This window comes from Fulmarus glacialis, unplaced genomic scaffold (genome assembly GCF_000690835.1).
Source record: "Fulmarus glacialis isolate BGI_N327 unplaced genomic scaffold, ASM69083v1 scaffold12780, whole genome shotgun sequence".
NCBI classification, from domain to species: domain Eukaryota; kingdom Metazoa; phylum Chordata; class Aves; order Procellariiformes; family Procellariidae; genus Fulmarus; species Fulmarus glacialis.
In genome coordinates this window covers 20,139-36,690 of record NW_009188403.1, presented here as the reverse complement: position 1 = coordinate 36,690, position 16,552 = coordinate 20,139, and the positions used below count along the sequence as shown (strand labels likewise).

The following is a 16,552-nucleotide window of genomic DNA, read 5'->3' as shown; positions in this document are numbered from 1 at the left end:
CTAGTAACTTCTGAGTATTTCTGGATCACAAACACAATAAATCCTAAACCACAGAGGTTATGTCTTGCACACACTGCCAGAAGAGACTCAAAATCCCACGGGCATTCACCCCACAGCGCACTGGGAACTCTGACGAGTTTCAGATGACCCGCATCTGCTAAGATTCCCACCCCTGACACTATTGGCTTTTGAAATGTATTCAATGTACTGCAATTATCATTCTTACAAAGTAATTATGTGAGCTGCAAATATTAAAAAATCAGCAACACTATGTACCAACAATCTTGCTGGGAAATAATCAACTTCAGCAGCAGAAACAGGACTCGCATCTATCCATCACAGACAAATGAAACAAAAGCTAATCAAGAAGTTAGCTGTCTTGCTGTTCACACTTCAGCTTATGATGCACTCGAACACAATGATACGCTACAAAGGACATGGCGTCAGAAGTATCTTTATTTCCAAGGTGCTAGCAAATTACCAGCCTCCTTTAAAAAAGTAAAGATACTAACATCATCTGAGCAAAACCCTGGATTTTCAGATGAAAGGACAAAAGGGTAGGAAAAAATAAACTACGAAAAAGGAACAACAACTTTCTCTAAAACCTTTCCTAGGGAACTACCAGTTATCACTAATCAATAAAAAAGTTGCTGTCTGACAAAACACAGGAGCCAGCTGTCCATGTATAAACATCTAAATCCTAAATGTAACTTTCAAAGTGATCAAGCAACCAATTTATCGGTTTCTCTGTGATCTTGGCACCAGTGGAAGGTGCCCGAGGTGCCTACTAGGCACCCAAAGTAGTCAGCACTCAAGTACCTGTCTTTCAAAGTCCTGGTGTAAGGCATTGAAATCCTTAAACATAGAGAAAAGGTATCTAACATTGCTTGTGCCTCAGGATACTCTGTAGTTAGCACATTTGTAGTCAATTAACTTGTCTGCAAAGTAGTGACATTTTAAGTCTGATTTTGCACATGGGAACAGACAGCTGTATGGAACAGAAATACACATTGGGAGTGTGCCTTCAAGAGAAGAAGCAACTATACACTGAATAGAGTCCATCTGGAGGCTTTACACCAGGAGAAATTCGCTCACTTGGAATGAATTCTCTGAGTTTCAGCTGTCTCCTTCCTCCCCACAGTAAGGCAGCTGCTCCGTATTCACAGTTTGTACTTCAGGAGACAACTGGTCAGTTATTGGTACTGTGGCAAAGCTGAAAATGAGTAGTAAATCAGAAAGCAGGAGATGAGGCAATTTAGGGAGAACTAAAACTTCAACCGCAAAGTTGACAAAAGCTGTCCCCTTTCATGTTGCAAGGGTACTAGCTGGCATCTCACCCATGCCCATTTAAACCCCATTCTTGTACAGCTCACTGAGGTATAAGGAGAAAACAACAACAAAACACAGAGCTGTGGTGAGAAACCTGCCATCTTGCAGAGAGTTCACATTTAGATACAGTTGGAGTTTGGATAAAGTTGGATAAAACAGCCCACACCATCGTAGTCACTAGTGAATGTTAAACGATACAGTAATTTTGTGTCAGAAATGAATTATGTGCTCCTGATCCTATTCTTTATGGTCTATCTTTGCCACCTAGTGGTAAAGAGACAGAGCAGAGAAAAATCAGCACAACTCTGAAGCCAGTGCATTATCATTATTACTGCACTTATTATCAGATGGAGACATTAGCATAACACTAGTAGGATGGATGTCTACATAAAAGACCTCGACACTGATTAACTTGCAAAAAGTTAAGCCAACAAAATGGTTCAATGTTGCCTTCCCCCAACAATAGCTTTGTGTGCATGTGGGGGGGTGTCATTTTTTCATTTTTCCAGTATGTTAACTGAAGTTAAGCTGTCCGAAGATCAGTGTTTGCTGCCAAATACTACCAAGAACTAATCAGGATAACGGCTCAATATATGGGGACAAGGGTAAGTGTTTTAATGGCCAGGCTATAATGACAAATCCTTTTAGGAGGATAACTCCACCTCAGAGGATTTCAAAGCATCGCAGTGCATGTTTAAAAATCAGAGGAGTAGTTCTTTTTCACATCCAAATGGAGCAAATCTTCCATAATACAGGATAAATGACCAAGAAAGCTACATAAGCCTACAATCAAATCCAACTAAAAAAATGTAATGCACAATGGAAAGTGCTGTTCCACTTTTATCTGTTTTCAACTACTGAAGCAATGCTGTTTCCCTTTGACACCAAAGAGAAGCTTCTATTAGTACAAAGCATCAGCACACTCAATCTTTGACACAACAACATTTACCGAAAACAACACAGACTTGCTTTCACAGGAAAATCAGAAGAATGGCACTGAAATGATTCTCAGCCTGCCATTCTTGCTCTCTAGACCCTTTATCCTGGCTTTCCTGTGACAAGCCAAAACAAGAGAGGGAATTCGTTTCTTAAACAAGGAGGTCAGACAACTGACTGGAACAGCACTACGAGAACATCCCCTAAGGGACACTTGCCATCTGGTGTCACCTTGAGCAACTTGCTTTTCAGACCTATTCAAGAGTGCTTCAAGGAAGCAAAGGTTTAAGAAATAGGAAGACAGAAAGAGAGATGCTACAAAGGGGGGAGGTGAGGGGGTCCAGGTAACGTATAAATTTGGTTCCAAGTGCATTGCTCTTCACTAAAGCCTAATGCAGTTTTCAATATCCACTCCTCTGCGTAGACCTTAAAAGCCTTTAGATCATTCTCAGTTTTTTAGTTTCTTCACTAGCAACAAAGCCTGGACCATCTATGCACTGGCCCGGTAAATACCTGGGTCTGTGTCAAGCCCTCCTCAATTAGGGGCAAGATCATACTCTTGCCTATACTTACTGAGGATTGACACTCCAGGTCATCTTCCTCATAGTCAGGGTTTACCTGATGAAACAGAATCACAGGCACGTCAAAACTCTAACAGAGCTGGAAGTGGGAAACAACCTCAGCACGGTCTAAACTTACGTTGTAAAAAATGCACTCTACTGCTACAGCACTACCAGGCATGCAGAACAAATATACTGTGCAAACCGATTCATTTCTAATTGGGCATCTGTCTGTCCATGAATTAAGCAGTTAAGGAATCTGCAAGCATGCAGAGAGATTTATCTTGTTCAGGATAATCACTAAAGGAGCAAGAGGGGTAGAGAGTTACCAAGTTTCAGTTTTTTTTTTTTTAAATCCCAAGTGGAATTTCCAACTAGAAATTACTGGCTTGGTAGAAATCTTTCAGAACAAACACTATTCTAAACATGGATCAGGTGAGCAATCTCCTCTGGTACATTTCTGCATGATGTAAGACCACATTTTTGTTTTGGCTGATTAGCAAACCCAAGATTTACTGGAAAAGCTCTATACTGGATCACTACTGAAAAGGATTTGCAAGTGCGCACGTGACAAAACGCTGCTGTTTTTCCAATCTGCTTATTAGAAGAATATAAAATGGGATATTTAATCTGGACTTTTCCCACTGAAGCTCTCAGGTCAATAGTGTGGGCTGAGACAGCCCTTCTGCCCTGCTATGCACTCTTACATCCAGGACAGCTTTTACTTACAGAGGTTTGTGTATTGGCATGTTGATATATCCATGCTTTAAAGTAAATAGAAGTAGTTTTAATAAACATTTACAAGTGTTAAGCAGCAAAACTCACAAAATTATAACCCTTAAGACTTTTTTTTTTTTTTAACTTTTTAATAAAATGTCTTGAAATCTTATTTCAACGGGGGAAAGATGTCCGCTATGGAGGGAGAAAAAGACTTATTTGTTTTGTGCTCGGACAGCTAAGCGTTATCTGCAGTTCTTACAAGACTGGTCTGAAGTCTAACTGCATTTTCATTTTACAGTCAGTTCTACAATTCCACTCGGAATCAGTGATTCAAGAGAAACTAACAATAGTTGAATTCATTTTCCCCCAAAGGCTCTCAGCCATTTGCAATTTATTCATCTATTAATAAATTCATCTTGATTCTACTGCCCACATGACAGGATACTATTTAGTGTCTATTCTTTGCAGGAGAAGAGTTATTGTCTCCAGAATTCATACAAAAAGTGAAATAAGCTCAAGACTACCACTGTACCGTGGTATTCTTTCAAGCCTCTTTCATCTTGTATTCTATGTTTAGCCATCTACTTTTGTATTAATGCTAAGGACCCAAACACCACTCTCGTCCCCTCCCCTGTGTCTATTTTTAGGACAGGAAATGAAAGATTTTCAAAAGGTGTAAAAGGAAGAAAATACCATGGAAGGAAAGGCAGAGCCTCTAAGCAAACCCCAACACCTACCTCTGCTGCTAGGTAGTGTCCAGTAGCAAGGTGTTTGAACCTGAAAAGGCTATTCCAGTACCCCGCGCCACCACGACAAGGATCATGCTGCACCACCTACAAGGAAAGGGAAACCACATTTACACCGTAGGTCAGCGACCTCCCTTTCAAACACAGCATCTAGCGTACCTCATGTACAGGTAAGAGGAAACAGAACGAGGAGCTCTAGAAAAAATGAAACCACCTTTCATACGTGAACAACACACAGCACAGTAAATACTTTGAGCAGACTACAATTAGTTCACCTCAACAATTTATGAACATTGATTTTCTGCTCATTGTCAAGTGACAATATCTGTTTGCAAAGTCACTGACCACAGCTAGTACTCCACTGGAGTCTGGTGGGTGATGGCAGGAAGATTATGCTGCAAGTTGGCAGAGAAGTAATTAAAGAAGGTGCTCTAGATGTGCATGTCTTGAAAGGCCTTGAAAGAAACCTCCTGAAGAGATGCAACAGCTACTTTAATTTTTTGACATAACTAATTTTTGACCTTCTGAAAGTAGGTGAGGGAAGACACCTGGAAATTTTCAAACACAATGGTGTTGTATAAAAGAATATGAAGACTGTCATATTTACTCTCACTTCTCTGTTGTAAGAAGAGCCTCCAACGTCGGATGATCTGTTACTTCCTATCGACCACTCTGTGGGTGCACCCACTTCCTTAGGGAAAAGTCAGCATAGCTGAGCTGTGCCTTTCGGGGAACGACTACCTTACCTCTGCCTTGCATTTACCACCAGGTAACTGCATACACAGGGACAGTTACTACAGAAGCTACTGATGTGTTGCAACATGTCAAAGTAATGTTAATTATAGGTGGGCTTTCAATTCAAATAGGGGAAAAACTGTATATCAAAGCAGATACTTCTGGAAAGCGAATACGAAAAACACCTATCCACCATTACGATTAATTTTATGATTCTCACATTGCAGTTCACATGGCAAACATTTAAAATCATAAAACAATGCTAGTCACACCAATAGAGTGAGGATATTTTAAGAAGCCAGTGATAGCCAAGGTGTTAGTCACTCTTTTTAAAAGCCAAGTAAAGAAAAAAAAAAGTCCAGATAAGCAACGCACAGAGACTCGCAAAGGGTTGCAATCTCCTATCAAATGAGGATATGCATAATCACATTATTCCACAGCAAAAATAGAGTGTTCAGTACACTCAGCAGGACAGTTGAAATTATTAGCCGGTGTTAAACTTTAGTGACTGGTAAGAAAATTACTTCATAGATGCTTCTCTGTCCCCTTTTTCTGAATTGTCAAGAATCTGAATTTGAGAGCTATCTGCTGCAGCATTAGAGATCAGAACTCCGTTTTGATTTTGCACAGAAAGCACAGTAAGTAAAGGAATTTTAAGATTAAACTTCTAACACCAGGAAGACTAAAAAAAGAAATCCAGGTACACTGTTTTTAAACAGAAACAGTAATTGTTCCTACAAAGCCACCCCCTGCCTGGGTTACAACTCTTACCTCTACTTCCCACAGGGCTTTTGAACTGGTTGCAGACGTGGCCGACTGCCTCCCTGTCGTTCTCAGGAAGACATGCTGCTTCTTCCTGTGCTCATCGCAAGTCAGAAACTTCTCCTGTTCTGCATGAAACAGCCTCACCACATCCCCCTGTCAAAGACCAGGCAGCATAGTCAATACACGCATTACCCATGAGTGAACAAGTCACAAACAAGTAGAGTTTTGAGTCTTACCCCTTTCAGAATATCATCTTTGTTATCACTCCATTTCATGAAGAGGACTATTTTCCAGCTTGTATTGCAATTCACAGAGTTGACCTAAAAGGAGAACTAAAACCATTAGTCCCAATATCTTGTGCCTGTACAAGTTACTGCCATAAAGTACTGCCTTACCTTTTAGACAATTTTCAGCAGAATACTGCAGTCCCTGTTGCATTGCTCTAGAGAAGGAGAGCCCTTTCTGCATTTACTCCAGAACAAGTAACTACAGAGCTGGCTTGCTACGTATCACTGTGCCATGACTTTTGATTAAGAAAACTTTTATTTTTAGTTAGTCAAGCAGAAGAGATTAAACTCAAACCTCTGTCCAGTGCCCAACAGATACAAGAAATTCTGACAGCTATATTAAGTTGCTGATTAACAAGATAACCACACTGCCACAGGTACGAACCAACTTACTGATAACCTGATTTTCATAAAACACAAGTCTTAGCAGCTTAGCTGAAACATACAGAGGTTTGTACAGTTGCTCCAGCTGTGTCAGTCTGCTCTTACCTCATTGCATCCTGGATTATCGACAAGCTGATGACTACTGGCGTGGAGAGGCTGGCCAGCGTTGACGGGATTCAGGACTACTTTGTCTCCGATGACAACCTGTAGGTAAGTGCAGCATCAGACAGAAACTTGCAACCTGAGAAAGCTCTTTTTCTTTCTTTTTTTTTTTTTTTTAATGGGAGTGATGGGAAGAAATCACCTTCTTGCAGTTTGGAGCAATGCCAGCCTGAGTATGAAAACCAGGATTCTGTTTACTTCAGAATTTGGCTCATCGTACTCAGTCACTCAGGCAGAAAAAAAACCCTATACTATCGGACTCAGAGGCTTGCAGAAGAAACACAAACTGCAGTTCTGGTAACTAACCTATCTGCTGCTTTCCATGAAGTTGTTTCATTGGTTAACATTCAACAAATAATTCCTATAGCAAAAGGTCAGCCAAAAATCCTCCTCCTCCAAGACTCACTTTAATTTGTAGAATCAGATTCTTGACCAGGCTGGCATATGACTCAAGACAAATGCACTTTATTATGGACATTAAAGGTCCTGTTCTTCCCTTCTTCTAGGGCAAAGTGTTACTTAAACTAAAAACCAAAAGGCCTTTTCTGTATCGAAAAGAACTGTTCTTAGTCATAAAGTGTCTGAGAATTGGGGCGATTTAAAAGAGCTTAATGGCCGCTAAGACTGCACTACCTTGTGCTTTGGCTTTACCGTGTGTGTGTGTGTGTGTGTGTGTGTGTGTGTGTGTGTGTAGAAAAGCAACAGTTGCATCAAAACGTATGGGGCTACTCTACAGGATAAATTATTCCTATTTGATAAAGGCTGCTATGTTTAGGGGCCAAATATATACCTGGACTATACCACAGAGCACACTGAAGCTTATTACCTCGTGTTTTTAGGCAGACAGTATACCCAGGTGACTCAGGTTTGTAAAAAAGAGATTAAATGATTAAAACGGTAATGCATTTAATTCAGAACCAATTATTTTCCAGATCTCCCATGAACAGGACCATTTAACCTCATTACCACCCCATTCCTCATATACAAAATGATGATGAATTTTGATTTCAAACTGACAACATTGAAAACCAAGATGCTAATTATTTATTCCAAATCTACTGAAGGAACTCAACATTTCCTACCATATTGAATTGGACAGGAATTGTGAAAGGCTAGTGTAATTAGGTCCCTTATTCCCTCGAACGTGAAATCATTCCATGTTTCCAAAATACAAGTTACCATAGCAATTTTCCTCCCCCTCATGATAGCATAGGAAAAAAGTTGTTCCTGCAACATCACACACTAAATGATCTGTGCATTTCATTAATTGCAAGACAGGACTCCTGAAACAAGCTTTGCCAAGCTGTGCACAAAGTAATACGTGAAGATACTCCTCTTAGCACTTACACTGTCTCCAATGGAACGCAGTTTGTAGAAGGGCTGTATGTAGAACCAGGAACCTTCATTTCCAGCTTCATCCAAGGTCACCCTCATAGCATTCTTCTCTAGTAGAGCTGGAAGCCTCTTATTTACTGTTAAGTATTTGTTACTTTTTAAGTGAAGCAGCTAGAATAAGAATTAGAGTTCAGTTCTAAGAATGCTCATTTTTTCTCCCCTCAATACATAAGCGAGTGTGCATAAGATAACCACAGTATTATACAGGAATTAAAATAAAAACTAAATTATATAAAAATATTTATGAATTCAGGCACAATTTCACTTACACTTCTTTCAGTATATATAAAGCACTAAACACCTTCAGCTAATCCAACCGTCCCTTCTCCAGCAAACGATAAACACTTAGAAATGCTCTTGTCACTTTACAACAGCCTGTTCAAAAACCCAGGATCAAAAGTTGTAAAATGCTAGGGACTAAGTGGTTTTCCCTGGTAAGAAGGGGTGGTGAGAAGTAAAGCTGCTCTTATCTTGCTTTGCTCTGTCTGATTTAACAGAAAACATGACTGCTTCTTTGAAGACTCTCTTCAAAAAAGTTCCCTCCTTCAACCCTCGGCTGCGTACCACCTCGCAGACTGCACGCCATAGCAGGATTAAGTAAGCTGCAACCGGTCACATTCCAGCTCCCGATCTACCCAGCTCCAACCAACTGTTGTTAAATTTCCAGTAAATTTAGCAGACAGGTACTTTTGTACAGAAAGAGCTTTTTCATGCCTTTTGGCTACCATAAGTAGTGGTTACTCACAGAAGGTTTGGGAGTTATGGGAAAATATGGGCAAAAACTTATCACTGCTTTTAATAGTGTTGATGTTTGTAGTCCAATCAAAAATGGATATTATTATTTTTCTTTCATCATTAAAAGTAGATTTTTTTTGCCTCAAACACATAGGCCAACAGCGCACTTAATTCAACCAAGGCAGGGACTTCCCTGCCCTTCCTCCATCAGGTTGCTTCAAATCCTGCAATTGCTTTAAACGGCAGCCAACCAATTTCTCCTTGCAACAAGAAAGCCCAGTCTGCCTGTGTTCCTAGCCACCCCCTCTGTGGGCTGGTATTATGTCAGCAGAATAAAATAAAAACCATTAGTAAAAACCAATCTAAGGCTCAAAATGCTCAGGTAGCTATCCCTAATTCTGAAGTGCTGAGGCACTCTACCTAGTGGAAGCAGGCCTGCTTTGGTTCCAGGGTGAATCTGCACCTGCTGCATATTATGTTCCCCATTTATTAAAGACCTGTCTCTTTTAATTATGCAATTATTGTACTTCCCATTTTTATTGGATTTGATGCTTTTTTTTTCCCCTCCATTCCCTGGGACCTAGCACATCCTTTGCTTCAATGGACTGCAATTACTTATATGGCTTGATTTTCCTTCTCTGTGTCAGTTTACTATTTGATGTGTCAACATTTGATTGAGAGAGACCATATTTGGCATTGTACAGTGCCTGTGCCATCTTCCAAATGGCCAACTCTAATGAAGGCTCTAAGAAGTATTTCTGAAGAAAGCAATTATATGGTGACCTCAAAAAAAAAAAAAAGGCACAATTAACCCATAACAAAAAAAGTGACTCCATCATAGCGATATGCCCAGTTCTTGCTTCACAGGATCCCACTTCAGGACACTGTCACACCCTGCAAAGCTACAGACTCTTGTCCATGAATTCCAGAAATTTAAAGTCACATTGAGCAGGGGAGTTTGAGCAAAATACTATACAGCTTCCAAAGATGCTCACAGCCTACCTGGATAACATTGCCATACTGGATGACTGTTCCCAGCAGCTTTCTGTTTTCAGTTTCATTCTGTTTCTTTTCCAAATCTGCCGCATGCTGAAATTAAAGGAGAACAACTCAATTGCTGACTGTTTTATCAAAAGTGTGGCCAAACACTCAAGGTTCTTTAAGAGTATTTCAAAGAACTGGAAAAAACAGTGAGCATCTGAAACAGCGCAATTTCTTTTTTCCAACTTCCAACAGCGTCATTTCCAATTCCCTTTTTCAGTTGTTTAGGATGACAGACACACACCATTTAAGCAATCCGTAATTTGGGTAGAATTTGGCAAAATTTTGGAATAAAACATGACATGAAAAACTCAGACGAGATAGAAGACAAGCCATGAGAAGACAACAATACACCTATGGAAGGAAGATGAAAAGGGACGGGTAACAACTCAAGCAAGGAAGTCTATATTACTTTCTACTGACTTCTATACAAATTGAAAGAAAAGGACCTCAACTTTGGATCTTTATTTTACTTTGCCAATACAGGCCCCAACTTTTCCACAGCCTGTCTTTTTATGATGACCCTAATCATCTTCTCCATGCAGCAGGATTATTTAGAAACATTTACAAATGCCTACTACAGCTCTGAAAACATGACTTCCCAACTTCCCAGCAGCAGAGAGTCGGTACTTCCTGAGGCTGAAGGATACTCTGCGCTACGTTATAGACCGGCTGTGAAAATACAGCTAGGCATACCTGTATCATACTAACATGGTAATAAAAGGGAAAGCCCTTGCAAAACTGAATTATCATAGACATACATTGTTCTATTTAATAACTTAATTTATAACTAGTCTCTTGCACTTTGTTTTGTTTTAAAAGAAGAGAGCTATTTTGCCCAGGCTGTTTTTAAACCATTTAATTTGGTAAAGAAATTCTCTCTTATTTTACATGAAAGACAATTTTTTCATTTAAAAAAAATATGTATTTGCTTTAACCGATATCTGGTAGTAGAGAGTAATTTAAAACGAGACTTTTTTGGAGGCCAAGCCGTCAATGTTTATGGTTTGGTTCTCAGATCTCAAGGACTATAGTAGGTCCAGTTTTCTCCTGGAGGAGAAGAAAGTGCCCACAGTTCCTAACTGTAGTAAGGTAAAGTAGTAATAACACAGGACAAAGCTTAGCTACTGCAAAGGAAGAGCTATCTGTATACTGTTATAAAATTTCAGTATCTTCAGCTTACACAGAATGTGCTATTTTTAGAAGTTGTGCTAGGTATGATAGCTGGCTCTTGCTCCAGGAGAACCTGGAATACAGCTGTTCATTCAAATTCAAAAATATATTCAGGAATATAATGCAACAAAATTTTCTCTATTATTGAAATACAACTTTTTTTGCTTGCTTTCAAAGTATTCTGTCGAGAAAGGATTTCTTCAAGACACTAGGGCCCTCTCAACTATCAATAGCAATCACAGAAGACAGGACTTCTCTCCCTGCACTGGATTGGGTGCCACATTTATTATAAATAAAGAAAATAGTGTATTCTGTGAAAATATATTAAGACTTTGGATGCATTGCAAAAGCACACACCGAAACTGACAATCATTCAAGAAGAAAGAATCATTTTCACTGGCCACTAGATGTCAGCTTCTCAACCAGCACTGATTCTCAATACCAAGGAAAGACAAGTGTCCCAGATTTTAAATCCCTTAAATGGCATTAACTTAAAATAACCTGACCTCAGCATTGAGCACTCCACAGCAGACAATAAATTCCACCAGCAGACAAACAGAAGCCAAAAAAGGCAAGTGATGATGAATACCTCTTGCATCACCAATTTCATTAGAAATTACATGCACTGATAAAGAAATCTAATCATGGGCAGAGCTAACAATTGTATGCACATGTTTCAGGGCACAGCCCCCCCAATACACATCATGCAAAACACAGGGGTTTTTAGTGTATTCCATGGGCCAACAAATGGAAAAGATGACACATGTACCCATATGGTTGGCAGAAAAATAAGTCTCGATATGTGAGTGATGTACATGGGAGCAAATTATTTTAAAGCCATGCATCAGCCCCAGGTCACTGACGACCTGATTTGGCACATGCTACATAAAAGATTAGCCTTTTTGTCAAAGTGATGCATATTAAATAATCTCCAGTAAAACTGTAAAGTACTCAAATCCTTTCACCAAATCAAGCAAGCAGTTCATGCATGGTGGTACATTTCTGTACGAACATCACTCAGCTGGGGCTAAATACTGGAAAAATCTAATCCTGTATTTCCATAGGGACCCCGGCACAAAATGGTAGAGTGTCAGACGAATAGGAACAGGTCCCAAACACCTGAACTGGCATGCACTGGGGAAAGAGAAGACAACTTTAAATGACATTGTAATCCAGGCCAATTACACAGTATTTTTCTTCTACATGACGCAGTATTTAGACCATACTTTCTCTTAAAATCCATGAACTCACACACATAACCTGCGGGCATAAACTCTCCCCTTCCCTTATACACCAGGAAAAACCAAACCCAGAATCCCCTGCTACTTAAACCTTGCTGACATGGTCTACTTCTCTTATCATCATTAAAGGGGCAGGAGAAATGTGGCACAAGTGAGGGACCTCTGTGCTACAGCCAGTACCAAAATAGCTTTCTCCTTGCCAAGTTAATACTTCTAGGTTATAAAATTATGTTTTCAGAAGCAAAATGAGTCAAACATTCAGCCTTTGTGAAATGCAGGAGCAAGGCAGCCACACGGCAATCAGCAAATGACACTCTCCTACAGGGCCATTTTGTATTTCAGTCTACAATGAGCTTAATATAGGCTTAAAGAAACTAAAAATATTTAGAATTGTAATTTTGACATGAAGTACTCTAGCTATGTAATTTTAACATAAACATGGAGTTTATTTAACTCTACAGTCAACAGATGGTATTTAAGTTAAGTTGGCTTTTTTTTTTAATATAGGAACTCGAAAAACAGCGATCAATTGCCTTACTGGGTTTTCAACTGCTGAATGTCAACATTTTACCCAGAAAATATTAAATACCGCAAGCTAATAAGGAAAGAGAGGCTGTCTGGCCTTATAATTACTCATAATTACCCATCAACCTTTACATGTATCAACAGCAGCTATGTTTGTTTGAGGAATCCCAATAGATTTATCAGACCAGTAGTTCAGATGGCATCTACCAGCACAGCCAACGTCCGTGACTTCCCACATCCAGATGAAACGCCTGACAATCCTCTACTCTGTGTAGTTGTTTGAAGGGTCCTGGTTTTATGCTGTTACCACCCAAAATGCCCACGTAGAGCACTACTACAGGTTAGCACAGGTTAATGACAAAAGCTTAAATGGCTACCATGACTCTAACCCAGTATCATACATATCGATATTGGGACACACAGACCTTGAAAAGCCTGTTGTCATAAATCAGATGATGCTTAAAGAGTTAGATTTCAGTGAATGTCTCAAAAGGAGTCTTGTATGCTGATTTCTACTTCCTTTCTTGGTGTCTCCGGGTTAACTGTGTCAAGCTGATTGGAAATACTTATTTACAGCAGTATGGACGAGAGTGTTGATCATCAACAGCAGCCTAAACATGAATACTTACGTGCAGTTTATTGAGTAGCACGGCATCTGTTGTGCTGTTAGCTCCTGGCTTTGCTGCTTTCCAGAACTGCTTTTGAGCAGAGTACCGGTTCATGGGACATAGTTTGAACAGGCAATCTATAAAAACAGATCAAAACCAGAGAGATTGCTTTAACCATTTGTAATTATCTGGATTTTTGCTGCTAACGTTGTCCAAATATTCCAGCAGCAAGGAAAGGTTTATAAACAAATTCCAAAAAGCTCTTGATCAGACAAATGCTTTTTTGAGCAACAGGAATGTTGCCCCGTGAATGATAAAAATTAACTGTTGCTGCCAAACATCTGATGCAAGACCAGAAAATTTATAACTTGTCCCAGTCAAAAACGCTACCATACTAAAATGGTATGCTAAAATGGTATACTAAAACATTTCAATGCTTTCCCAGGCAAACAGATCCATTTTACACTCACAACTTTTCATTTTTCTACTTTAGCAGGCACGCTACTTCACACAATTAATGTTAGGTTGGGGGTTTTTGGTTTGGTTTTTTTGATGTTGTTTATTTAGTTTTTAAATCAAACCCCTTCTATTGCTAGGGAAAATGAGGCACAACAAATTGGAGAAACTCACCTAATAAAGAAGCAGCAGCATAAAATATCCCCAAGCAATAGCACGCACAAGCACAGACATTCAAAGCATAGTTCCAGGTAACAGTAAACCCTTCCGGGTGTCGGGTTCTTTACCCAGTCCATCAACACTGTTTATTTAACATTCTGCCTGGCAAAAGCCAGGAATTACAGCTCAGTGGTCTTATTAAAAAATACATTTTTACATTAAAGAGATGCTAACTTATCAGTAATAAAACCAAATTAGCTGCATCTACTATTTTTCCTCTTCTCTGTTGCTAAGCAACTGAACACCCAAAAAAAAAAATTAAGCTATTCAAAGACAGTGCCTAAAGTAGCAGCTTAGAAGTTTAACCAAAGTGCCAAAAAAGCCAGAAAGCTGTTCCCAGTGCCTCTTTGGCAATGGTGTGGATGTAAGACTCCAGGCTTCTAATTCACGTGGTATTTCTCAAGGCTCCTGGTGTATTCTTATATGCAAGCACTGCAATTTGGGAAGCATTAAGACTCCAGGCTTCTAATTCACGTGGTACTTCTCAAGGCTCCTGGTGTATTCTTACATGCAAGCACTGCAATTTGGGAAGCAGCAAGCTGAGGAGAGACCTCCCTGGGGGTTTTATCTTCACTGTCTGAAAAGCACAGCTGCTTATGGGCTACCTTGGTAATGGATGCATGTCAACCAAAAAGGGAAAAACCCCACACTGAAGACATGTCATTTTGGCTCTGCCAGAGGTTAAAGCTGCTGAAGGGGCTGAGCCCTGCTAGAGACAGACCTTGATAATCTTACCTCGAGATGCCATTTGATATGGACACCTTCACTCTTTTCATGCCTTTCTTAAAGAAAAGACCTATTTGATGTCGCTCTGCCTGCCTAATCCATCCTCAAAGCACCGTTAGAGCACATCAGGCAATATCAAACACCTTTCACAGAAGGGCAAAGGTCTGTCTTCAGAATTAAATCCCCGTCTAATGGGGTGAAGCACAGGTGGCAGATTGTCATTTCATCTCACAGTGAGCCACCAACTGCCAAACGCGCTGATCAACTTGTCCCAAACCACCACAGCAATTGCTGCAGCCTGCTTAGCTGGTGGCCCAGTTTACCAGCAAGATACAGTAGGAGCTGGGTATGGCACTGGGGAACTTTAATGGAGTGACACATACTGGGGAAGGAGAGAAAGAGCTGAGGGTATATGGAAGGAGATTTAATTGCATGTATCCAGAAATACTCATCTCCACTTTGACACTACCAGCTTATAGATTCTGAACAAACAAGAGAAGTGGAAAACTAAGTGCAAACCACACTTCCCAGGTTTGCTCTCTTCAACGTATTTTTCATTTACATAAAGATGATTCATAGAGATTGACAGCACAGAATAGATTCAAAAAGCCACTGCAGGCTGGCACTTTAAGCTAAGACTATGCATTGTAAGCAACACACCATTTATAAAATTTTCTATTTTTGCTTAAACCATCAGTTCACACAATGACAGCAATTAACACACAGAACTGCACAGAGGAATTAATTGTATGCTAGATTTAGTCACAATGCAAGTGTACTTTTTTCCATCCTTTTCAGTCAAGAAAGTTGTCAAGTTAGGCTTAACTTCTAAATTGTTAACTGCAACCAACTCCTGCTCCTCCCTGTAGCACAGGGGAGAGGTCTAGAAGTGTTTGACCTTGTCCAATACAAGAAGGCAAAACATAGTGTTTTTCTTAGGTTTTCTTCCTAGTCACAAAGCTACAGATCTAAAACCAACAATGAAAAGCATGCAACATTTTTTTTTTCTAGTATTTGTTCTACGAAATCTATTTCTTAAGTGGTTGAGGAGTTAAACTTAGCCTTATTCACCTTAATATGACCACCAGAGGCTGGTTAGTACCGAATGTATTTCACCATGGGTCAAACTACATGAACTTTATGGCCAGAAGACTTTTAGATCTCCAGATTCCATAGGCTTATATGTTTACAAAAATCAACATGCAAGGATGTGCTAGCGGAGTACCATCACGGTCAGCAATCTGCAACCCACAGTAGTGATGACTGTGTAAGATAAACCAACTACTTGTCAGACACTATACTATGGAAGTTAGGTCTATTTCTAACAGATCCAAAAAGAAGCCTAAGCAGCTGAAACAATCAGCTATCTGCTCCAATTATGGATTCAAGCAGCTTTAGCCACATAGGAAAGGTGATTAAAGCTTTTACTGCAAAGTAATTACATCTTATTATACACTGTTTGTTGAATACTAACCATGAAGGAATGCATTTTCTTTTCAGATCTTCATGATATACAGTGAAAAATGGCAGAATTGCACATTGAATAAGTATAAAAATAAAATACTACGTAACTGCTGATGAAATGATGACACATCATCAAGCCTGAAAGCCAAACAAAGGTCCTGCAGGAAAAAGTGACTGCGTAATTTTATACTACCCCATCATGCACATGCACAAGGATGATGAATGAAGGTTATATGGACATGTAATAAATGTGCATTTCAATGCTTCCAAGCTAAATCCTGTTCTTTCGTCAGCAACTGCTTTGCATCTAATAAAGTGGACTGAGTAAGACCATAATTGCACCAT

At 39.7% G+C, this 16,552-nt stretch overlaps 1 protein-coding gene across 1 annotated transcript in view; it reads right to left on the bottom strand.

The window, feature by feature from the left end:
- The window catches only part of ITPR1 (inositol 1,4,5-trisphosphate receptor, type 1), a gene marked incomplete at both ends in the record, with an annotated part of 45,111 nt that extends 31,632 nt beyond the window's left edge, over positions 1–13,479 (bottom strand). Inside the window, 8 exons of the mRNA XM_009578531.1 lie at positions 2,839–2,883; positions 4,283–4,378; positions 5,798–5,944; positions 6,028–6,111; positions 6,568–6,666; positions 7,972–8,130; positions 9,757–9,843; positions 13,364–13,479. Coding sequence (XP_009576826.1) covers positions 2,839–2,883; positions 4,283–4,378; positions 5,798–5,944; positions 6,028–6,111; positions 6,568–6,666; positions 7,972–8,130; positions 9,757–9,843; positions 13,364–13,479 — 833 coding nt within the window. The remainder of the gene's footprint in view (positions 1–2,838; positions 2,884–4,282; positions 4,379–5,797; positions 5,945–6,027; positions 6,112–6,567; positions 6,667–7,971; positions 8,131–9,756; positions 9,844–13,363) is intronic.
- Positions 13,480–16,552: the final 3,073 nt, after the last annotated feature.